The 24,370-nt window shown below is 62.3% G+C and overlaps 1 protein-coding gene across 1 annotated transcript in view; it reads right to left on the bottom strand.

Annotated features, from left to right (window-relative positions):
• Positions 1-24,370, bottom strand: part of WNK2 (WNK lysine deficient protein kinase 2) — a 94,236-nt gene that overhangs the window by 48,043 nt on the left and 21,823 nt on the right. Inside the window, exons 2-11 of the mRNA XM_056128118.1 lie at positions 16,662-16,834; positions 16,292-16,512; positions 14,187-14,344; positions 12,224-12,312; positions 11,716-11,935; positions 7,396-7,678; positions 4,632-4,825; positions 2,626-2,778; positions 1,786-1,977; positions 474-1,025 (exon numbers count right to left, since the gene is read on the bottom strand). Coding sequence (XP_055984093.1) covers positions 474-1,025; positions 1,786-1,977; positions 2,626-2,778; positions 4,632-4,825; positions 7,396-7,678; positions 11,716-11,935; positions 12,224-12,312; positions 14,187-14,344; positions 16,292-16,512; positions 16,662-16,834 — 2,235 coding nt within the window. The remainder of the gene's footprint in view (positions 1-473; positions 1,026-1,785; positions 1,978-2,625; positions 2,779-4,631; positions 4,826-7,395; positions 7,679-11,715; positions 11,936-12,223; positions 12,313-14,186; positions 14,345-16,291; positions 16,513-16,661; positions 16,835-24,370) is intronic.

Here is a 24,370-nt window from a genome sequence, read left to right as displayed (position 1 = left end):
GTGGGAGCTGCCAGCTTGCCCGGGCGCTGCCCACCCCGGGAGCCTGCACCCCACATGCCTGGAGACTCTCCGGCCTGAGCAGTGCTCATGGGCCCACCGTGTGCTGCCACCAGCTGGCCGGCGTCGGAGCCATGAGGTCTGAGTCACCAACAAAGCACACAGCCCAGCACCAAGCACAGTCCTTGCCACCATGCCCACCCCCTCACCACCCCGCCCCCACCCCACGTGCTCCTCTGCATGCTGCCCTCAGCCGCGCCCTGCTTCTGGCTCATCATGGAGCCTTGCTTTACTGGGCACGGAGCGGCAGGGACCACCTCCCCCCCCACCGGGCGTAAGCAAAGCAGAACCATGACAAGCCTCCCACCCCCCACCCTGCCCCGCACCCCAGCTCTGCTCCCACCCAGGGCAGGCCGGGAGCCAGCCGGGCCGCCTGCCACTCTGGCTGCCAGAGGCCTCCCAGTGCAGGCGGTTACCTGGCTCCCCGTGCCCACGGCCGGGGCACCCTGCTCAGGAAGGTGGGCGACACCCGGCGGGTGGGGCTGCGGCAGCGTGGGGGGTGCCGGCTGGATGGGGGCGGCGCGCAGGGTCTGTGCCACGCGGAGGGGCGAGGCCGGGACATCGCCGGGCACCATCTGGGGGAAGGCCGCTGGGTACACGGGCTGGGCCGGGAGCTGGGCCACGGCGGGGTGGAGGGACAGCGCGGCCACGCCCTGCGGGGCCACGGCCAGCAGGGGGATGGCGGTGGCGGTGGCCATGTTGGGCATGATGGTGGGGCAGGGGACGGCCAGCGGTGCGCCGGGCGGGTGGGGCAGCTTGACGGCCTGCAGCGACAGGGCCGGGGAGGCGGGCAGGGGGCTGGCGGCGGCGCTGAGCGGGAGGCTAGGCAAGAGGACGGCCGGAGAGAAATACTGAGAGGGGGGAGGCGCGGGGGGCCCGCTGGCAGCGGGCAGGTCGGGGAGGGCAGCGGGGAGGCCGTCGACGGCCGCCAGAGGGGCGACGGGGGGAGCGACAGGCAGCGGAGGCATCTGAAAGAGACGGGGAGCAGGTGAGCCCTGGCCTGCCCCGCAGCCCACAGGCACCTGGCGCCAGGCAACGCTCAGCAGAGCAGGGAGGGCAGCGGGGGCCTGGCAGAAGGATCGTGGACGGCGCCTGGGTGGCCACTGAAGCCAGCCTGGGGCCCTGAGCACTGGGCGGCTCTGGAAGGACAACAGCTTGACAGACCACCCACCGTCATGGTCAGCATCCTCCTCAGAACGGCCCGGCCACCGGCGCCCAGACCCCAACCCCCCATCCCCCGCTGCAGTTCTACCCGGCCACATACGCTCAGGAGAACGCCTGCCCCCCACCCCCACCCCCAACAGGGGCGCCCAGCCCGCCTTGCCTGCAGCCCTCGTCCCACCCCCCACCCCCGATGGGCCCACATGTCAAGGCCCCCACACTTCTGGCTCTCCAGGACAGGCACGAGAGCATCCCACCTGTGTGCTGACCAAGCACGGGAGAGACAACGCCAACCAACGTGCCTTTGAAAAGCAACTGGAAACCGTGACCACTGACCGGCCAGGTGGGAGCTTAAGGCACTGAGAATTGCCACTCAGTCCAGGCAGGACAAGGACAAGGCCACAGGCCAGCATCAAAGCCTTCTGCGTCAGACAGCCCTTTCCAGCCCAGCCCTGCTGCCCCCGCCAGACAGGGTGGGCTGGGTTGGGCTGGAGCCATTGGGGCCGGAGAACCCCAGTGACCACAGACGAGACGGGCCCCAGAGCACACAGTCACGCGGGCAGATACCTGAGCAGGGACTTGAGCCAGGGGCTGTAGGGGAGCCGGCGGCATCTGCAGAGGCTTCAGCTGAGCCGGGGCCACCACCTGGGAGGTGGGAGCCAGATACGGGGGCAGGTGGGAGGGCACCGGCTGCAGAGGGGCCACGGGCTGCGAGGGCAGGGCCTGCGGCACGGGCGCTGGCTGCACCAGCGGCGGAAGCTGGAGAGAGAGAGAGAGAGAGAGGGAGGGCATCCCTCAGACCATCGTCCTAGCGAGGGGCACCCCAGGAGAGCAGAGGGAGTCAAGACACCAACCTATATCCACGCGCACACTTGTGTGGGCGTGATACAGACATGTGAGTGTGCACGCATGGACATATGCACAAACACAAGCTGCTCATAAGGCACACACGTTCACATGCACACAGGCGCACACCTCAGGCTCATACACGTGTATCCAGGTACACACGTCCATACACCTATCACACACACACACACACACACACACACACACACACGTGCACATACAGCCGCACTCATATCCACGCACGTGTGCCTCATCTTCACAACCACGTTTGCACACACATGTGCACCCATGCACATATGTTCACACATCTCTGTGCACCCACACATGCCTGGGGGTACCTAGATCTGCCCAGCCTGGCCGGCTCCCATCCGGGGCCCCAGGACTGCAGAGAGACCGAGCCCCTTTTCCACGGGCTCCCAGAACTTGGGAGACTGGAGAGGAACTCGGGCCAGCTCCTGGGCAGTCTCAGTCAGCACAGAGGGCTGGACAGAGGCACAGGGTGGGAGCTGGACACTGGCACCGCCACCGGGGGGAGGGGGTAGGGGGGCAGCCCACTCTCACCTGGTGGGTGGCAGGTGCCGGCTGGCTTTGGCCGGTCGGCACAGAGGTGCTGGGCTGCGGCATCACAGGGGTGAAGTTCAGCACCGGTTCTGGAAAATGCTGCGGGATCTGAGGGTGGGCGGGGGGTGGGACGGGGCCCACGGACAGGCCGGGCTGCAGAGAGCACCAGAACACGTGCTTAGACGCCGGCCAGGCTGGGCAGGGCGGCCGCCTCCCGCCACCACAGCCTGGACTCCTCCTGGGCCCCACCCTGCCCCCACCCACTGTCCCACTGGAGATGCTGTTTCGGGAAATGCGGTTCTGCGGAAGCCCAGGGATATGGATCGCCCTGAAATTAAGGGTGGCTAATTCCCAGCCAGAGAATGTTCTGGAACATGAGTGCCACAGACGTTTATGCAACTGCGAGAAAGGACCAACGGCTCGTGTAACTGTGGAGATGTGGGGAAACCAGTATGTGAGTGGGGGGGGTGGGGAGGGAGGCTGGGGGTGGGGGGGAGACGCAGATGTGTTTCTATGATACACAGCAAGTGTGTGTGCTGTCGAGACCTACACAGTGGGACTAAGCACTGGAGAAGCATGTGCCACAGACCACACCTCCAGTGACCTGGACGCCAGGCCTCAAGGGCTGGGACACAGACAAGAAGGAACAGAAGAGCTGGAGCAACAGGACAACGGGGAGGGCGCTTGCCTTGCACATGGCCAACCCAGGTTCAATCCCCGGTATCCCATCTGGTCCCCTGAGCACCGCCAGGAGTGACTCCTGAGCATCACTGGGTGTGTCCCCTCGCCCCCAAAAGAAAAAAGAATCAGAGGTGAACCCTCTCCATCTCTGACGCCTAAAAACTGCTGTCAATCTGCCCCTGTCAGGTGCAACTTCAGCTGCACTGGGCTTGCTTCCCGGGCGGGAGGGACACTACGGATCCCAGCCGACGTGGACAAAGCTCTCTGCTCGGGGCCATGCCTGGGTGCACAGCAGGTCCTCGCAGAGGGCTCCTGCCTAGGCCAGGGGACAGCGGCCACCTACACACTTTCTGCTCCTCACGGGAACCATCAGAGATGCACAGGAGGGTGAGCCCGGTGCCCTGGGCACTCACCCCACAAGCCCTGACCAGGCTCCCCGGACCAGAAGGCTGAGAAGAGCGGCCATCCCGCCCCACCCTCACCCCGGTCTGCTCCCTGTCCACTGCTGCTGGTAAAGAGGCAGGACACGGAAGAGAGTCCCCCAGGGTCTGTCCAGGGTGTCACCAGGGCCTGTCCCATGGCCTCCCTCCAACTCAAGCCCCTGACTGTCCACTAGGAAACGCCGACCCCCTGCCAGGACAGAGGTCGGGTCAGGAATAGCCCCCTCAGCCTCCATGCTGACCAGCAGCCCCCTTCCAACTGCCCCCGGTCACAGGCCTCCCTTCACTGCAGCCCCGAGACAGAAGAACTGCTGGTGCCAAGAGCAAGTGAGCCCCCTGCTTCTCCGAGAGGCTTTTGGGGTCTTCCCAAGGGCGGGGGAGAGGAGAGAGAGGTCATGCCAGGGGCAGCCTGCATGGGGGCACCTACACACCAGCCAACATGCTCCGACCATGGCCCCGGGCCTGCTTCTGGGGCGTAGAGCCAGCCTCACCTCTCTGGGGCTGAGCACAGAGGACTGGGAAGTGACCGGTCCAAGCTGAGGGCAGGGAGATGGGGACTCAATGAGGAAATCGGTTCCAGAGGCAACCTCCAGTTCACAGTAGGCGCTTGGCGCCTAGGCTCAGCGTCTCACAGCATTCCGCAGTGCGAGCACGGACAGGCCCTCCAGCCCAACTCCTCAGGCCAGCTGAGCAATGGCTGACAGACACGCCCAGCAGGCCCCCAGGTCCCCCAGGAAATGGGCCTCTCTGCCACCCTGGCCCAGGCAAGCCCGGCAGCATGAACACAGCCAGGCACCAGCAGAGGTCACCACCCACTGCACCCAGACCCTTCCAGGACACACACACCTGCAGCTGTCCTCCCACCAGGTCCCCGGAGTCACTCACCATGGGGGGCTGCGGGTAGGCGCCCAGCGAGGGCACGCTGTGCGGCAGGGCAGGGCCCTCACTCGCGCTTACAGGGGGGCTGCCGGTGCCCTGGGCGTCCCCCAGGGAGCTCAGTACCACCAGGGAGCTCTGCTGGCTGCTCTGCGAGTCCGAGTAGACGGTGGAGCCCTGGCCGCTGTCGAAGGTGCTGTCCGCTGCGGGGGACAAAGGACGGTTCAGAGGGGGGCCCACATCGCCCACGAGGGGCCGAGCTCCCGCGTCCATGCACTTCCTTCTGCAGAACACAGACGTGGCTGCAATTCCAAGTCACACGCCGGGCTCCAAGAGCCACGGATCACCACCGGCTACAAGGAGGAGGGTGGGGAGGCCCTGCAGGCCGCGGGGAGACCACCCCCAAGCGCCGGTGCCTGGCAAATGTCTCACGTGGACACTCTGGGTTCCCTGGGGGGGGGGGGGGGTCCCTTACTCAGCTCCCGACAAAGCAGCCCTGGCTTGCAGATGACCATCAGGGGCACCTCCCTGCCCCGAAACAAACGCCTGTTGGAAGGCACAAGCAGGCCAGAAGCCGCATGGAAGGTCCAGGCGGGAAGGGAGCGACCACTGCTCTCAGCCCCCTCACCTCACCAGCACAGAGCACAAGGCCGGAAGGTGGGGGGCCTTGCCCGGGAAGGCCAGAGGTCCGCTGAGACCGCCAGACACCCTCCCCAGGGGTTGCTCCACTGCCCAGGGCAGCCCTTGAGGGGCCAGTCACACTGTAGTCAGCCCAGGCAGTTCACTCAACCTGCCACTGGGGACAGAGCAACCCACACAGGGCACACAGCTGTGGTCCTCGGGCGAATCTGAGACACAGCCAGCAAACAGGTCACCTGCACAGCCGGGCCAGACAAGAACAAGAAACCAAAACCCAGCTTGAAGTGTCACTTTCTAGTTCGCTGCTGCCACAGTCCACACAGGAGATAGGGTTTGCTCTCTGGGCCCCACCGTTGCTCCTAACAGGGCTGAATTTCCACCGGCAGCACTTCCTCTGCTTAGAATCCACGCAAAGTGCACACGAATCTCAGTGGCCCCACAGAGAAGGGTGATCAGAGCCCGTTCTAAGCCGGGAAGACACGAGAACACTGAGGGGCATCGTGCAAAGCCAATGAGACAAGGGACTCCGATTTCTAATGAAGTGGCTGTGAGTCATGTCCCTTCAGAGAAGGTATGCAACAGATCCAATATTCCAAAGGGAGTGACACTAACCATCTGGTGACAGTTGACGTTTCCAAGTGACCCTGTTTATTGCTTGTCCAATTACATACTAATTTCAAAAGCCATTTTCAAGAGCGTCTGACAAGTTTGCAGGCATGCCACCGGAACACGCTCTCCTGTGGGCTGGGACGTACACTACTGGTGCTACTACAGGACATCCAGCAGGCAGTCACCAAGAAGAGGCTTGCCACACCTTCAGGTGCTGAGAAGTCGACTTGCACCCTGTCACTGGCTACCAAGCCCTGCTCCGGTGACACACATGCCATCTGCCACACCATCGGCTCAGAGTTAACACACGCAAGTGGTCTGCCGTCGTCACAGGTAATGGGCTAAGGGCAATGAGGGGCAGACAGGCTGACTCCGAGATGCAGGAGCATCTGTACCAGCACACGGGTGCTGCCTCGGCAGGTGGCCATACATACACTCGTGTGTACAGGTGTACTTAGATATCTGTGTGCATGTGAGCACACACTCGTGAGTGAGCAAGCACACATGCTGGGGGAAGTACAGGGGTGCTTGCATCTGTGGACACGCACACATATGCTGGTGAGCTCGTGTGCGCTGCACGTGTGTGCGAGCGTGCAGAGTATGCAGCCCTGTCTCTAGAGTTCAGTTCAGAGACTGGTGACAGTGCCCGCAAGGATGATGAACTGGCCTTGTTCAATACCCTCTGGCACCCGGGGGCTGAAGAACAAGCTTCATAGAAGAGACAACAAGTACGTGAGTGAAGACCCTGAGAAGCATTCTGCATCGGACAGAATGGGGGGTCTGATGGCAGAAGGACCGGGCACTCACAGCTGCCTCTCAGATCACACCTGGCCTCTCTGTGGTCATTTCTGGAACCACGCCCTGACTTCAAAACTCTTCCACCGAGTTTTGATGCCTCTGTTGGCCTCCACATGAGTGACCGTCTTCAAACGTTTGTCAGAAAATAAGAGTGATGATGTAGCAGTTTTCCTCTCCAGAGCAAACAAGACCAGGCTCCGGGGAAGAGAGTGTCCTGCAGAGTTGGTCGGCCGCTGGCCAGAATGAGACAGCACCCTCTGAGGAGCATCTGGCTGTTTTGGTGGTGGATGACAGAGCTGCCCAGAGAATTGAGCAGACCCCTCCAGCTGCACCCGCGGATGACCTGAACCGGCTGGTGGCCAGCTGAGAAAGGCCACAGCCCCCAGCCCCAAGTTATGCGACTCGAGGGGGGGCACCCTCCACTCTCCCATGAAGGCACCCGAGACCCCCAGGGTGGGTTCCAGAAGACAGTCAGCCGAGGGTGGGCGGGGGGCAATGCTGCTGCCCGTGATGTCCAAGCCTGGATGTGCTGTGGGCAGGGGCTGGGACGGGAAGAAGTTGTGCAGGCCACATGGGCAGAGGCTCGAGGGCTTCAGGGCCCAGCTGGCCTGAGAGAGGGTTCCTGGGCCTGAACCCCACCCCACCCCCGGCATCGAGCTCGGCACGCTGTGACCCCGCAAGCCCGTTTCGGCCCTGACTTGCCCGCTCCCGCCGGGGCTGCACTCACAGGCCAGGGAGGTGGCGCTGGCGGGCAGCGCAGGCGGCAGCAGGTGCTGGTCAGCTTCAGGCTCCTCGGGCTCCGGAGGCCCAGCCGGCGCATGGTAGGTCACCTGGACCTGAAGGGGCACCGGGGGGCCCTTGGCCTTCTCGGGGCTGCCAGGGTCCGGCGGCTCTGGGGGCTGCAGCGCGGGCCAGATCCTCTCCCGCCGCCATTGGATCAGCGCCACTCGGTCGCGGATGGATTTGGCCACGATCTTCACGTCGCTCTCGTGGAAGAAGCCCGACTCGATCTGCAAAGGGGAGTCACGTCCTGAGTCGGGCCCCCTGCAACACCCTCACCCACATCTCCCAGGGGCACCCAAGAGCCAGAGGGTCGGCAGGCCGCTCAGTCCCGGAGCTGGGCGGTGAGGGGCCAGGCCAACCCAGCCTCCTCCCGCAGGCCCGGCTCCCAGGGCAGCACTGTCACCCGGGGCCCGGCCTGGCCAGGGGCCTCTCTGAGAGCTGCAACGCGGACAGGGAGCCAAGCCCAGCACTGGCCCCTAATCCCCCAGGAGGCCTGGAGCCAGGGGAGCTGGCCTCCTCAGTAACCCGAGCCCCATGTGACACACAGAGCAAAGCGGAGCCAGACACGCTCAAGCGAGCTGGTGAAGGGCTGCCGGGTGACATGGCACTTGGGGAGGACGCTGGCAGTGAAACCGCAGACCCACACAGAAGCCAGGTGCACCCAAGAAAGGGTTTTCCAGACAGGAAACCCAAGGGCACCCGGATGTGCCAAGAAGAGTGTGAAGAGCAGTCAGTGTGAACTGTGGTTCCGATGAACAACACACACACACACGCACACACACACGCACACAAGTGCACCTGTGTACGTACACAGGCACAACAAAGGCACATACATGCATATACACATGCACACACGTATACAACATACAAACACACATGCACACACACACAGTGGTTGCAGCACATACCCAAGTGTGTGGCGTGTGTGCTGAGTCACCAACTCGGCCAGCCTGGAGCCAGTGTCAGGTCCACTCTGAGCCCAGGCGCCCAGCAAAACACAGGCTTCAAAGCAGAGACCAAGGGTTGGAAAACCCCTTTATGGTGCCAGATAGGAAGGGTGTAAGAGACAAAGCTGGGACCTCCCCCCCCACCAGATCAGGGACATAATGAATGGCAGGTGATGGTGAGGTCGCAGTGGACGCAGCCACAGGCGTTGCATAAGGGAAGAAGTAGCCAGCGGGCAGTAAGGGGACACCAGGGCAAGGCGAGCGGAACAGGCTTCGTGCTCCCTGTCGCGTAGCCCACATCCCTGCCCCGCAGAAGCTTCCGGGTCCTCCCTGCACACCTGCAGGCAGTGGCGGCCATTCTGCCCGCCAGGCTCACCAGTCCCGGCAGGCACGGGGCCCGCGTTGGGGCGAAGGCAGGGCTGGGGCCAGGAGGGGGTTCACGGCCGTGCCCAGCGCTGGCCAGCAGGCGCCCGGGGCTGCGGCTGCAGCAGAGAGAGTGGCCGGCAGCCGCAGCCGCGTGTCTATTTTCTGCCCGTGACCCACTTTCCCTTCCGTCTCCATCTTCACAGTCAGCCCCCCACGAGCCTCTTCAAGGTGTTTCTTCTATTTTTTCCCAAACGGGGGAGAATTTAGCCATATTCTGGGCCATAGTGGAACGTCTCGTTATCCAGAGGCCCTTGGCAGCAGGTCTGAGGACGCCTGGGGGAGGGGCGGCCCTGCCCTGCCCCCAGCTCTCCCAGGGTCCCAGCCGCAGGTGCCAGGCGCCTGCCTCCAGTGGCACAGCTGCCAGCCACCACAGCATCACCACGTTCTGGCCCCACGCCGACACCCCAAGTCTCCAGAGAGCCCAGCGGAGGGGACCTCAGCACCAAGCTCAGTGGTTCTCAGAAGCAGGGCCGTGTGCAGAGGGCGGGGCAGGGGGCGCGGCGGGGAACAGGCAGAGGGGCTCTCATGTGTAGGAAAGAGACTCGCCACCCGTCACTCCGTGGTGGGGGCCCGGGGTGCGGGGAGTCTGTGGGCCCAGCGTTTCCTTTCTGAGGTCACCTTTACGTGCGTTTACAACTGACAGTCCCTGGGGGCCGTCAGCCCCGGAACGACTGTGTTGCAATGCTTTGCTGAGTTGCCGCTTGGCAGAGAGGACACTCGGCAACCTCAGGGAGGCGGCCCACAGAGGCCACTCGGTCCCTGGCCAGCCTGCAGGCCTATCGGGAGCCCGGGAAGGAGCCCAGGCCTGCAGGGTCTGCCTGGGAAGGGCCAAGCTCCCGGGCAGCATGACAGTACATGGGCCCACTATGGCCCGGCCCCCCGGGCGCCAGTCTGCGTGTGCAGCTGGGCTCACTGTCCCCTGAGCAGTGCCAGGCTCTAGTCAGCAGACAGCCCAAAGGCTGACGACAACGGCCATCCAGTCCCGTCAACTTCCACATGTGGACAATGTAGGTAGAAAGCACACGTGCCACGTGGATCCCCAAACGTCACGGCTCTCTCAAGCATGCTCAGAACATACATGTCGGGCTTGGGCTGCACACAGTGATGAACACAGGGCGCTGTCCAGCTGCTGTCCCTCTGTCTGAACAAGCAGGGAGGGGCCACAGCCCCCCACCACTGCCCAGCATGGGGGAGGCCTGTAGGAGATGCTGGGCCCTGGGAGGCATGTGGCCTGTGTGCCTCCCCAAGTCAGACATCTCACTCCTTCACTTTTTTGTGTTTTGGATTACACCAGCAGTGTTCAGGGGTTACTCCTGGCTCTGCACTCCGGGATCACTCGTGGCGGTGCCTGAGGGACGAGATTAGGACAACGGAGCTGCCTGCATGTAAGGCAAACGTCGGCTACCTGCTGTCCTACTGCTCTGGCCCTTGGCCATTCAACCTGAACTGTGGTTTTTTTTGTTTGTTTGCTTTTTGTTTGCACATGGTGATGCACAGGGGCTACTCCTGGCAGTGCTCAGGGGACCATATCGGATGCCAGGATTTGAACCTGGGCTGGCCGCGTGCAAGGCAAATGTCCTACCTGCTGTACTATCACTCCAGCCCCTTCGGTCATTCAACTTGACAAACACAACCGGATGCCCAGAGGAGGGCAAGTTGAAAGGGTATACAAGAGGGGAAAGGCAGGGTGTGGCCCCGGGGCCCCTAACACACAGCACCTGTCCAGGAACCCAGCTGAGGCTACATGCTGGGGTCCCCCAGACCCAGACCTGGGCTCACAGGTGCCATGGGTAGAGGCAAGGCAGACTGTGGTGCCAGAACACACAGTGGCCCAAAAGGAGCCCAGGCACGCGGCAGCCCTCTGCCGGGGGAGAAGCTCTACCATGGGTCAGGGAGGCAGCCCTGGGCACCTCCGCGAAGTGTAGGGCACGGAGGAGGGTGGGCATGGCAGGGAGGAGACAGGGAAGGGCAGGTCTGCTGCTTGCAGGCTTCTAAGCCCCCCACGCCCTCCCACCACCTGGGCAGTACTCCCCTCCAACCCTCGGACCACAACACACGCCCACAGGCCAAGGCTCCGGGCCGGTAGCAGACGCAGGACCAGGCTCAGGATGTGACTCTAGAGCCCAGCAGAAAGCAACAGGCGACACAGAGCCGGGAGAGTCAGCTGACCATCACGCACAGACCAAGAGGCGACCCCCGACACGGCCCCTCAGAACACAGGCTGCAGCCAGCAGCCAGGAAGGTGCAGGATGCTCCCACTCAGGGACACAATGCAGCTGCAGGCAGGATGTGGGTCCGGGCAGCACCACCTCCCCTTCCCAAGCCCTGGAGCCCAGTGTAGCCCCCGTCCGCACCCACCAGGCTCTGTCCACCTCCCGGCCTCCACGGGCCCTGAGGGGCTTCAGCCTCAGCCCCCGCAGACCCCCACGCCCCCCCCCCCCCACACACACACACAGCTTGCACGGCGGCACCTGCAGGCTGAGCCTAGAGGCACGGTGGTCAGCAGTTCTGCTAACGGCATGCCCTTCCCGATTCCTTGCCCACCCCAGGGCAGCCACCCCCACTCTCACCCAGCCAGGTGCCCCAGGCGGGCCAGGTACACTGGACACACCCGAGACCACAAGCATGCACACCCCCGCCATGACTGACCGCCCAGCCTCCCACAGGACGCAGTCCTCCAGGGATGAGGAAGGAAGGGTGCGCCCCCCCCCCCACCCCCCCCCCGCAGAGGCCAGCCCGGGGCAGAGGCAGTCAGGCCTTTCCTGGGCCCTCAGATGCCCCCATCCCCCACCCGCTGGAACGCCTGTGCACAGCTGGCCTCTGTGGCCACCCACTCTGGCCAGTCGCTGGACAGCACCCACCCCTGCCCTGCCAACCGCACACCCCGTTACCATTTCCTGGGCCACATCATCGGGCGTCTCCTTCTCCAGGTCAAAGGTGAACTCGATGGCCCCATTGTCCTTGGGCTTGCCCTTCAGCTTCTTGGGGTCCTCGACCCAGAGCCGCAGGGCGATGGTAGACTTCCTGCCGTGGTCCTCCTCAGCCAGCTCCACCCGCACGCCCGTGTCCTCCGCAAAGAAAGCATGACTCAGCAGGTCCTTGATCTCGTACCTGGAGGCACAGCAAGGAGGGGCCGTGTCCCGGGAGCTGGGCTGAGACCCCCGCGGGCCCCCCATGGCACTCAACAGCCTGGCCCCCGTGTGCCTCACTGCAGGGGAGAGAAGCCCCGCAGGTGCCCCACCCCGGCACCCTCCTGTGCCCCAGGGGTCCAGGAAGCAGGGCCGTTGCAAGGTTTCAGGGGCACCCCACGACCCCCAAGATGCCAAGATAGTGTCCTCCCCCACCCTGGTGCTGCTCCAGGATGTGCTCCCCTCACACAGCTCCCTCTCCCGCACTCACCGCTCCTCCTTGTTTTTGCAGATACACTCCCCGATGATCTCCTTGATTTCAGGGTCCACCACCTTCTCAAAGCTGGCTGGCTTGATGCCCTGGGAGGGACAGAGCTGGGTCACCCGGCACAGAAGGGGCCGGGCCAGCAGCTGTCCCTTCCTGCCTCTCCCCAGCCCGGGGCTGGCCCCAGACTCGCACCCAAGGAGCCCTCCCCAGGGCACAGCCTGACTGAGGGGCCGGAGACCCGCCAGGCCGTCCTCACACAGTGACCTCGGGGCAGGGCGCAGGGGCGTGGGGAGGTGTGTGATCCCCAGGAGCCTAGAACTCGCCAGCTCAAGGGGGTGGGGGCAGGGATGGGCTGTGTCACGCGGTGGCCCCTGAGGGCACCAAGCACCGGGAGGATGGGGCTGGGTCCCCCAGGAGAAGCAGGGGCTGCCCAGGGCTTATGTACCAGAGGCAGAGGGTTGGACAGTGAAACACAAGGCCAAGGCCATCCTGCCCTTCCGGGAGAACCTCCCGGAAAGATTCATCAGGGTTGCACTGAGTGGCAAGAAACGGCACAACTTCCCCACAGAGGGGAACAGAGGGCAGCCATAGCCCCTTCCCCATGTCCCCGCCTGTGGGAACTACTGGGCATCCTGTGACAGCAGAGAGTGGGGGGGAGGGGGGAGGCAGGAGGGGGGGTCTGGCTTCTCGGGACCCAAGCATGAGCCTACACTCCCTTTCCGGTTCTGAAAGGCGCAACCCCCACTGGAGCGAGGGCGGGACCAGGGCCTCAGGGAGGGACCCCATGTGACAGGCACGTGGATCCGGGTCGGACACACACATGCGGCCAACTGCCCTGAGCCCGAAGCACCCAAACCCCCTGCATCGAGGGCACCAGGCAAAGAGGCAGCTGTCAACATCCTTTCCCTGGCTCCTGGAGGGCGGGTGGAGGTGAGTCTGTTTCCTGGGCCCTAGTGGGTGGCAGGCCTGGCACTGAGGACTAGTGGGAGGGGATCTGGGCAGGAAGTAACCCCACCCCGTGCAGGGGCTCACAGCTCCACATGGCCACGCTCTGCCCATGGGGTCTCAGTGACCTGGACCTTCCTCACCCCTGGAGGTCTGCTGCCCCCATCCTCTCTGCTCACCCATACCCGTCTGTGGGCGTCTGACCTGCCACCACCAGTGCCAGCGGCTAGGTGCCCTGCCTGCCCCGTCAGCAACACAGGGAGAGTGAAACTCCCTGCGCATCTCTGGGACACAAATGACCTGGGCTCTGTGGGAGGCTCGGGTGGGGCGAGCTGCATGAAGTGTGCTTCCGCCCTGGGATGCAGCTGCAGGCCCTGGGGACCCAGCTGCCCTGACCCTCGCTGCCTCAGGCGCACAATGGGGGCGGGGGGATGGACACCACAAAGTAAAGTCAGCGGACGGGAGCCGAGAAGCCTGGGCGAGGCAGAGGGCGGGAAGACAGTGGTTCCGGGGTGGCCCAGGAGGATCCCGTGGAGGAACTGTGGCAGCACTGAGGTTCTGTACCACCGCCCCCCAACCCGAGGGCGTGTCCCACTGCCAGCCTGGGGAGCTGAGCAACTGCACGAGGCCCGGGTTCCCAGGAGTAAGAGACACCTGCCTCACGTGAGCTTAGAGGGCAGCAGGCACGCACACACACACACACACACACACACACACACACACACGGGCACACTTACATACATGTACAAAGGCAGGAAGGTACACGTGTACGTACACACACATGCAAGCATGCACACACACATGCACATGCACACAGGCGGGCACGCACACACATACACACGCAATGCTGGCACGCATGATCCCATGTAGGCCGGCACACACACCAGGGAGGCACAGATGCATGCAGGCACACACACGCACATGTGTACACACACACACACACGCACACCTATAGGCACGCGCACACACACTCCTGCTATAAGGTCTTGGCGCGCGATGCCTGGCAGGCCGCGGGACTCACACAGGTGACCTTGCGGTAGATCTGGGCGGCGTTCTGGCACTCCGAGTAGGGGTACTCCGAGGTGGCCATCTCCAGCATGCACATCCCAAAGGCGTACACGTCCACGGACTCGTCGTAGTGCTCCTCGTACATCTCGGGGGCCATGAACTCAGGGGTGCCTGTGCCAGAGCAAAGGGCGCAGGGTGAGCCGTGCAGCCCGGAGCCCCCTTCCCACCCCCAGCGCCACCAAAAGCCCAAGCCCCTGGGCTTGGCTGGGGGTGCCCCACAGACCCATGCCCCGCCCCCCAATCCTACCCAGGTGTGGGCCTGGGACAGGCTCGCTGCCTCTGCTGCTGCTGCCCTGCCAGAAACCAGGACTGCCCAGGGACGGGGCCGGGGCAGAAAGCCGCAGAGACCACCTAGGGAGCAGGAGGGTCCCAGGGAGCCCTCGTGGGATGGAAATGTCACCACGGACTGACTCAGGCTGAGCAGTGCCGGGCAGACAGGATTCACAGGGAGGCATCAGCTGCGGCAGTCACGCAGGGAAGCGGTGGCCCCCTAAGAGCAGAGGCCCCGAGGCAACATTTACCACGGGAGTCTGTGGAATTGGGACACGAGGCTCACACGAGACGCACACGGGATGGGGTGAGCGTGCCTGGCCCCATGGGCAGACTCGCAGTGCTGCGGCTGGGCTGGGCGGGCAGCACCACGGTCGCCACAGCCCCTGAACTCCGCCTAACACCACAGACCCCCCTCCCTCGAGCAGGGCCCACCCAAAGCCAGGGAGACACAGAGGGAGGGACAGCGATTGCTTTGGCTGCCTCCAACATCTGTTGTTGGCCTTGGAAGATTTTCAAAATCTTTCCCCCCACTTTTAAAAATCAGACACAAAATAGCACAAATTATTATATTAAAAACACATGATGCCTGGGGCCTGAGAGACAGATAGTGCAGTGGCAGGCGGTCCACCGGTCTGGTCCACAGCACTGCACAGGGTACCCCACGCCAAGCCGGGAGTAATCCGCAGGAATGGGGGAGTGGACCCAAATCACCCCCCCCAAAAAAAACCCCACAAAAAACAAACCCAAAAACACACGTTTTACCAAAACAGTTACAGAGACGCAGGTAGGGTACGTACAGACGATCTTAATCTGTGCTCATTTATAAAGTTGACTGAACAAATCATATGTTTAACGGAAGAGTTATTCACATTTTGAGTAAAAATGGAGAAGGCAAAAGTCACTTCAATGTATGTGTGTACATAGAGAATTCTGAAAGAGCTCGTTAGAACAGGGCATGTGGACGGAGAGAGAGAGAGTCCACGGACACGAGAGTTCTGAGCCCCGTGGCTGCACTAGCAGCGCTCAGGGATGGGGTGTGTCTGTCCACCAAAAGCACAGAAGGGAGACGCTCCCCAGGGAGCCAGCCAGTCCCACTCTGGGGGTGCAGGACATGGAGCTCTAAGTCGGGACTGGCTGCATGCTGTGAATGTAGCACTCAGCACGCAGCACTCAGCACTCCAACTCTTCCCAACCAGCACCTCAGCTGGGAACTCCGCATGTCCGTCAGAAGACACGGGCGGGCATGCACACACACTACATGTGCACTTAGGCACACACAGACTTACACACTCCGGCACATGTACTTACATGTATACAAATACAAACTAAACACTCAGACACACGCACGTACACCCTTCCATCCAGACACATGCAGTTACATACACATAGACACAGGCACGTACATCCTTCCATCTAGACACATGCAGTTGCATCCACACACAGACACAGGCACATACGTTCTTCCATCCAGACACAAGCAGTTACATACACACACAGACACACACACTTACACAAACTCAGACACAGACACATACACTCAGACCCACGGTCACACATACACACACGCTGAGACACCCACACACACTCACTAACTTGCATACCCTCTCACACACAGAGGGTTCCACGGCCCCGCCCCATCCTGTGGACACTCCTGCCCCACCCCCCGCCCCAGTATCACACTAATCACCTCCGGGGGCTGCAGCCTTCACTGAGAGAACACGAGCCGCTGACCGGACACTGGGGGGCCCCGGGGGCCAGCACGGGTCCACGCGGGGACGGGCTCACCTATCACGCTCTTAGCGAACGACGCTCTCTTGAGGGTGGCCAGGCCCAAGTCTCCTATCTTCACGGAGCCCGTGGGCCCGGTGATGAAGATGTTGTCGCACTTGAGGTCTCGGTGAATGATGGGCGGGGTCCGGGTGTGCAGGAACATCAGCCCCTTCAGGATCTGCCGGCACCAGCTGCGCAGCACCTTTGGCTTCATCACCTTGAAGCGCTTCAGGTACCTGGAAGAATGGGACAGGTGAGAAAGGGCTGCGGCCCTGTGGGGCTCCCGTGGGGCCGTGGGACTTGGGGGAGGGGGTGGGCTCGTGGGGAGTAGGTGTCCCAGCAGGCAGGCAGGCCTGTCCCCCTGCCCGCGGCCCTGGGCACTCACGTCTTCAGCGTCCCTGAGGTCATCAGCTCCGTCACCAGCACGATGCAGCGCTTGCCCCGGGCACTGGACTCCCAGAAGTCATAGAAGCGCACGATGTTGGGGTGCTGCAGGCCCTTCAACATCTCGGCCTCCTCCTTGAAGCGCTGCCTTTCCAGCTTGGTGAGCTTCCGGTCCTGAGGGAGGTGGGGGGGGGGCGGAGGTGAGCACACACCTGGGCGGGCACCTGCACACCCTCCCCGCCCAGTCTGCCACGGACGGACCCAGCGCCAGGCAGGACGAGCACGGTCTGGGGACCGGCGTGCAAGAGAAAGAGAGACCCCCACAGGAGAGGCACGGCTGCCCCTCCCACCGCTTCCCCGGAAACCCCGACCCTAAGTGCACGGCACCCTGGAAACAGCCCTCACCTCACCCCCACCACACCAGTGACACTCAGTGTCCTCCCTGTAGAAGTGAAGCAGACAAATCAGGGTGGCAGGGGGGGAGGGGCGGGTGCTGGCAATGAGGTCTTGGGAAGCAATAAAAAAGAGATTGTTCGAAGGAGTGACTCGGTCGCACGCTCCCAGGCCCTCTAAAAGCAGGAAGGCGGGACCCAGTCTGTGGAGGCAGAAACTGAAGCGGGCCCTGGCCATGGCTGAACCCCTCTGAAAGGAAAAGCTTGGGCAGGAAGCAGAGGCTTTTTTTAAAAAAATTTTTATTAGTGAAACACCCAAGAATAGCCGAGATAAGTACCAGGAGGTTCACTCCATGGCTGGCAAGCCAGCCGTACATGGTAGGGGGAAAGGCAGCTCAGACAGAGAAGGGAGCACCAAATAAAGGGTGTTGGGAGGATCCTCCCAGGATGGGAGATGCATGCTGAAAGTAGACTATAGACCGAACATGATTGCCACTCAATGCAAACCACAGCACCCAAAAGGAGAGGAAGAACAAAAGGGAATGCCCTCCACAGAGGCGGGGGGGGGGGGGGGGGGGGGGAGATGGAGGGATGGGGGGATGGGAGGGATACTGGGATCAGAGGTGGTGGAGAGGCTTTGACAGGACATGAAGGGGCCCCTCAAAGCTCCCAGCTTTCCCCTGTGAGAACATCCCAGCAATGACCAGTTGCACACAAGGTCCCACTTGGGGTTGCCTGGGAAAAACCTACGGACCTGGTGACTTTGTGTTAAGAAAGGGGGGCCTTCCCCTGATGGGGGGCGGGGCCCCACACCTCAACCTGGGGTGTGGAATTTGTTTCCCTGACATTAGGAAGTGCCTTTGGCTCTCCCCTCCCTGGAGAAGCCCGTGTTCTCTCAGAAATATCTTTCCCGGGGCTTGAGCGATAGCTCAGTAGGTAGGGCGTTTGCCTTGCACGCAGCCGACCCGGGTTCAATTCCCAGCATCCCACATGGTTCCCTGAGCACCACCAGGAGTAATTCCTGAGAGAAGAGCCAGGAGTAACCCCTGTGCATTGCCGGGTATGACCCAAAAAGCAAAAAAAAAAAAAAAAAAAAAAAAAAAAAAAAAGGATGTCTTTCCCTTCCCCGTCATCTCCAAACAAAACTGTTTTCTTTCCTTCTCCATCACCTCTGGAAACCACTTCCTGCCAGGGAAGGCAACAGGCCTGAGAAGCAGGTGAGGGGTTTGGGGGAAGGGTTGGGGGACCTTGACGTTCCGGTCCCCAGCTTTAGTCCCACGGTCCCCCAAGAAACCAGCTGATCAGGACAACTTCCCACTCCATGGGGACCCAGCAGGACCTGGAGGTGGGGGGCAGCAGCGACCTGCGAGGTGAAGTTTGCGGCTGCGAGTGTCCAGGCCACAGTGGACTCTCGGTCTGGACCCGCCTGGGCAGGCCCCAGAGAGGATCCTGGGAGGCTCCACTTCGCCCCCTCCCCCCTCCCCCCATCCCCGTCACTCGCGGCCAGGCCCTCAGCCACCTCCCGGGAAAGCTGCACATGACCCAGCACATGCTGGAGCTCCACACACAGCTCGGAGGCACATTCGCTCCCCAGCAGCTCAGCCCCAGGGAAGCCAGCAGCAGACGAGAGCCAAAGGCCGGCAGCCAGCAGAGAGGGCACAGAGCCTGCCTGCGCCCAGCCGGCGGCCAGAGGCCAGCGCTTCACTCACACCCCGCAGCGCTCCCCACCGGCCCGGATCCTGCCATTCCCGACACCCTCCAGCAAACCCGACAGCGTCCTCCGGCGACCCTTCGCCAGCCCCATCTCCCGAGGGAACCTCTCCTCCGCAGGTGCCTGTGCGGCCTCCCCCCAGCCCACCTGGCCAGAACTCCTGCCTGCACGTTCCCACCAGATGTCACAGAAGTCACCACAGCCACCCGAGACGTGCCGATGAGCAGGAAGGAACAGTGTGACGGGACAGGACCGGCAGGGGAGTGGGCGGTGTGAATCAGTGCGGGAGACAGCGGACAGGAAAGAACACACAGGCCCAGGGCCGGAGCGATAGCACAGCAGGTAGGGTGTTTGCCTTGCACGCGGCTGACCCGGGTTCAATCCCCGGCATCCTATATGGTCCCCCCCCCCCAAGCATAGCCAGGAGTAATTCCTGAGTGCAAAGTCAGGAGTAACCCCTGAGCATTGCTGAGTGTGACCCAAAAGGAAAAAAAAAAAAAAAAGAACACACAGGCTCTCGGTGAGTCGCTGCACAGGCTCAGGGGTGCCCAGACGACACGGGCTGGCGCAGAGCAGATAGGGGGGCCAGGACTCCTGACCAGCGCCCCCCAGAGTGCTCCCTCCAATCCAGAAAGAACTCGTACACATCCAAGCTGCCTTTCCAGCCTGTCCCGTGACCCTTGACACAGTATGTCAGTGACAGCAGGAAGGCATCGCTCTGCTCGGCCAAAGTGACTTCAGACCTTCAAAGCCAGGCCACCAACTAGGAGAGGCTCTTCTCAGCCATGTGATGGGGGGCCCCTCCAGAACACTGGCACAAGCCCTGCTCCACCTCCACGATGAAAGAGACCAGAACAGGTCTGCCACCAAAGGAGTCACAGAGGGATGAGGAGCTCCAGAAAAGGCGCATGACACCGGGATAGTCACGGAGACCATTTCCCCCTGCAGACAGCTGACCTGAAAGACACGGGGCTGACCCCAAGGGACAGCACCTGGCGACCAGCTATAGTAAGAGGAGCCAGAGCCCAGGGGTCCCAATGCGGGACCCATCCCTGCTCCAGCCCAATCATCCCCCTGGCACTCCCAGAGGCCCCCCTACCCTCACCCAACACTGGATGGGGGGAAACACCAGGTACCAGGTGAGAAAAATAGCCCAGGCGCCAGAACAAAACAGCCAGAACCCAGCAGCATGGCACCTGCCCCAAAGACCCCTGCCAGGCTAAGGGGAGTGTCTGTGCCATCACCCCCAGCAGAGTCTTGAGAGCATTCCAGGAAGGAAGGGATCCCGCCCCCGCCCACAGGAGCCCCCAGAGTCCACCTGCGCCCACACTTCCCCGCCGAGTTTCCATCAATGCTCATGTGGGCAGTCCCTTCCAAAGTGCCGCTGTCCGATGTCTGAGGACCAGAGGGACGTGAACCCTCGCCCCTCGTGTCTCTTCCCCTGGGATGCTGTGTAGGGGGTATGTTACTCCCGCACATTTCAACAACTTGTGTCTATGTCTTTGTAAAGTATAGTGGGTAGTCAGAGGGACTACATTGCATCTGCACGGTGCCTTGTGCAATACGGCAATTTTGACCACGCTGATCTCCCAATCCTCGAGCAGGGGCAGTACTTCCATTCCCTCAAGTTCTCTTTCTTTCCTTTTAGTAGTGATTGACTATAAGTCTTTCACCTCTTTCATGAAGCTGTTTCCCAGGTACATGATTTTTCTGGGCCACAACTGTGAGTGGGATTGTTCTCTTAATTCCTCTTCTCTCTCTCTCTCTCTCTCTCTCTCTCTCTCTCTCTCTCTCTCTCTCTCTCTCTCTCTTTTACTTCATAAACCACAAGTGACAAGAAAATAAATTTTAAGTAAGTGCCTGTCAGACAGTTTGGGGGGTGGGAGGGAAACCAACGACACTGGTGGAGGCAAGTGGACACTGGTGGTGGGACTTGTAATTGAATATTGCATGCCTGAAACTCAATCGTGACTAACTCTGCAAATCAGAACACCTTTATTTTTTAATTAGAAAACAAAAAATGTTTAAGCCCAAAAGAGTGGAGCTGTGGGAGGAAAGAGAAGGAAGGAAGGAAAAAGTGTGATTCCAAAGGTTGGCCAGGAGACCCCTCAGAGCCCTTGAGGGATAGCACAGAGCGGAACCCTACGGGCACCAAACGAGGCTCGTCTAGCTGCCAAGCAGGGCTGAGTCCAGCCTCACTGGCCACGCCAGCCCTCCTCCAAGACTCGATTCCGCACCCTGCGTCCACCAGCCTCCAGGCGCCACACACACACACACACACACACACACACACACACACACACACACACACACACAGAGGCACGCGCAGGCTTTCAGGACCAGCAAGCACCTGGGCAGTGCGAACGGCAGTTGGACTTGGTAGCACAGCTTGCGGGAAGCGGAGGGTCAACCGCAGAGCGAGGGGAGCTGCAGGCAGCACCCCCACTCTGATCTGTCCCCTGCTGCCGCCGAGACCCGCAGGGCTGCTGAGGGCACCAACGGCCTTTGCTTAGAGCTGAGCCGTGAAGACTCTCACAGTGACTCCAGAGCAGAAGGCCCGTATGGTAGTAACACTCAGCCCCGAACAGGGCAGAGACAGCGCCGGCCGTGCTCTGGCTCCACACCGAGTGGTCGGCACCGGGGCTGCTGTGCTGGGGCAGGGGACACGGGGGAGGCCTGGTCTCTACTCGAGTGACGGGGCTATTTTTAACCGGATGGCATACTGCCTGCCCATGGAAGGTTAGCGGCACTGCCATGGGGCCTCCAGACACGGGCTCCCCACACGGACACAGGACCCCCCAGACACAGCCCCCCCAGACAAAGGCCCCCTGAGACACGTGTCCCCCAGACACGGGCCCCCTGAGACACACGTCCCCCCAGACACAGGCCCCCCTGAGACACGGGCCCCCCAGACACAGGCCCCCTGAGACACCAGCACCCCCAGACACAGGCCCCGAGACGCGGGCCCCCGAGACACGGGCCCCCGAGACACGGGCCCCCCCAGACACAGGCTGCCTGAGATACGGGCCTCCCCAGACAAGGCTCCCCCAGACACAGACCCCCTCCCTGAGACAGGGCTCCCCCAGACAAGGCTTCCCCAGACAGGACTCCTCCAGACACAAGCCCCCCAAGACACGGGTCCCCCAGACATGAATCCACCCAGACACAGGACCCCCAGACACAGGATCCCTGGGACAAAGGTCCCCCCAGACACGGGCTCCCGCCAGATCCGGGTTCCCCCAGCCACAAGCTCCGCACCCAAATAGACTCGCCCACCCAGGCCCACAGACACATGGCAGTTCCACTCCCAGGAGCCCCGGCTTCTGCTTAAATTAGAGGCTCCTGCTTCCCCCAGAGAGGATCAAAACCAACGAGACGCTGACAGGTGAAGCTGCCCCTGGAACGGGGGCACACGGACCTGTGCCGGTGCAGCTGCCTGGCCCTGGGCCCCAGGGGAAGCCTGTGGTGCTGACAGAGAACAGAAGGTGGGCGCAAGGCCCAGCCCCCTGCAGCTGCCTGGACAGTGAGGGGCAGAGTGTCCAGCAACCCCACATCCAGCGGGGTGAAGAAGAGGATATGGAGACCCAGGGGACTCGGGTAGGAACAGCAGAGTCCTGGCTTGCAGCCCCTTCAGTCATCAGGTACACAAGGGACCGCTGGTTTGTTTGGGGGCCACACCAGCAATGCTCAGGGGACCATAAAGGACCCCAGGGATCGAATGGGCGTTAGCCGCACGAAAGGCAAGTGCCTTTCCGGCAGCCCTAGAACCCGGCGCTAAACTCCTGGGTTTTGGCTGTGAACTGTCCTAAGAGGGGCAACAGGCCCTGGACAGGGGCTCCAAGGACAGAGCCCCCGGACAGCGGGGCTCTGGGATGAGGGAACCAGCCCCCTACATGCCTGGAGGCCCAGTGGCCATGGTCTGGAATATCTAACTTCAGGCTCAATCAGCTCCAGGGTCGGCCTGCCGGCACCCTGAGACTCAGGGACGCAGGGATTCTGGCCTGTGTCCCGGACATTCCTGGGTGTCAAGAGGACACAGATGGAGGTGTTCATGGAGAAAATGCAGTTTTACCCCTAATGACACCCCTGGCAGGTCCCCGGGTCTTACTCGGTCACTAGATGGTCACTGGGGACTTTGGATATGTCAGAAGGGCCATCGACCACAGGGGCACAAGGGATCAGCAGTGTGGAGGCTGCAACATAGGCAAAAACACTCAGAACAAGGGGACGGGGGGGAGTGCCGGGAGGGGGCTGCCACTGCTAGCCACTCACCGCCACACCCCACACAGGTCAGGAGGCACAGGGGTGCAGGGTGAGCGGGTCACTTCTGCATGAAGGGGAGGTGACAAGGGCCCAGATGGGAGTGCAGGGGGTGGGGGCGGGGGACGGTCATGTCTGGGAGGTCCTCACCCCTGCACCAGCAGAGGGGAGGTGGGGCCGGGGGTCAGTCATGTCTGGGAGGTCCTCACCCCTGCACCAGCAGAGGGGAGGTGGGGTCGGGGGTCAGTCATGTCTGGGAGGTCCTCACCCCTAAACCAGCAGAGGGGAGGTGGGGGTGGGGGGTCGGTCATGTCTGGGAGGTCCTCACCACTGCACCAGCAGAGGGGAGGTGGGGCCGGGGGTCAGTCATGTCTGGGAGGTCCTCACCCCTGCATCAGCAGAGGGGAGGTGGGGGTGGGGGGAGCGGTCATGTCAGGGAGTTTCTCACCCCTGCACCAGCAGAGGGGAGGCTGGGCAGAGAGGCAGGTGCTCTCACTTTCCAGACGGCACTTTCACTGCGGGTCTCGAAAAGACTCACTTATTTCACGACCCCCAGAACCACCCTAAATCCAACGGACTCCAACAGCAGAGCCGCTGCAAGCAGGGGTTAGGGGGCTGTGCAGTTCCGGGAAAGGCAGGTGAGCGGCAGGCGCTGGGGACTGCCCAGCTGGGACTGGCTGTAAAACCCCTGAGCACAAGTGCAGTGGCGCGGCCTCCAGCTCACACGTGCAGGCACAACACGGAGGGGACAGCCCTCTCCGCACCTCTGCAGAAGTGAGTTCCCCATTCGAAAGGAAAGGTGCGGGGAGAAAGCAAAGTGATGAGAGGAGGAGCCTGGCTCTTTGAAAGGCACAGGCCCCTGCTACAGGCCCCGCCCCGATAAGGCCCCGCCCCTGATATAAGCCCCGCCCTGATATAAGCCCCGCCCCGGTACAGGCCCCACCTCATCCCTGGCCCCACCCACTACCCCAGCTGGCCAGCCAGGACCCTGCAGGGAGAGACCTGCACCCCACCTGTGAGCTGGCATCCCCAGCTTTCCTTTGTGACAGGCTCCCTGGAAGGGTTCCCACGGCCAGGTCTCTAACTCCCTCTAGCTCCATCCCTCCCACAGGCGTTCCCTTACAGACCTGTACAGAGCATCTGTCAGGCTAGCCACAGAGAAGCGCAGTGCCCTGAGGCACGCTGCAGGGGCAGGGGGCTGGGGGGCTTTGTTTCTGAGGGTGGGTGCAGAAGGACAGCACACGGCTCTCTCAGGGACTCTGCAGGAAACCAGCACCCCAACATCCCCCAAAAGCCGGCTCTGTGCAGCAGAAGGGGTGAGGCCACAGGTTGTGCAGGGCTCTGTGT

Source organism: Sorex fumeus, unplaced genomic scaffold (genome assembly GCF_029834395.1).
Source record: "Sorex fumeus unplaced genomic scaffold, SorFum_2.1 ptg000063l, whole genome shotgun sequence".
Classification (NCBI taxonomy): domain Eukaryota; kingdom Metazoa; phylum Chordata; class Mammalia; order Eulipotyphla; family Soricidae; genus Sorex; species Sorex fumeus.
Note: the sequence above shows the minus strand (reverse complement) of the source record. Positions and strands in the feature narration are given on the sequence as shown.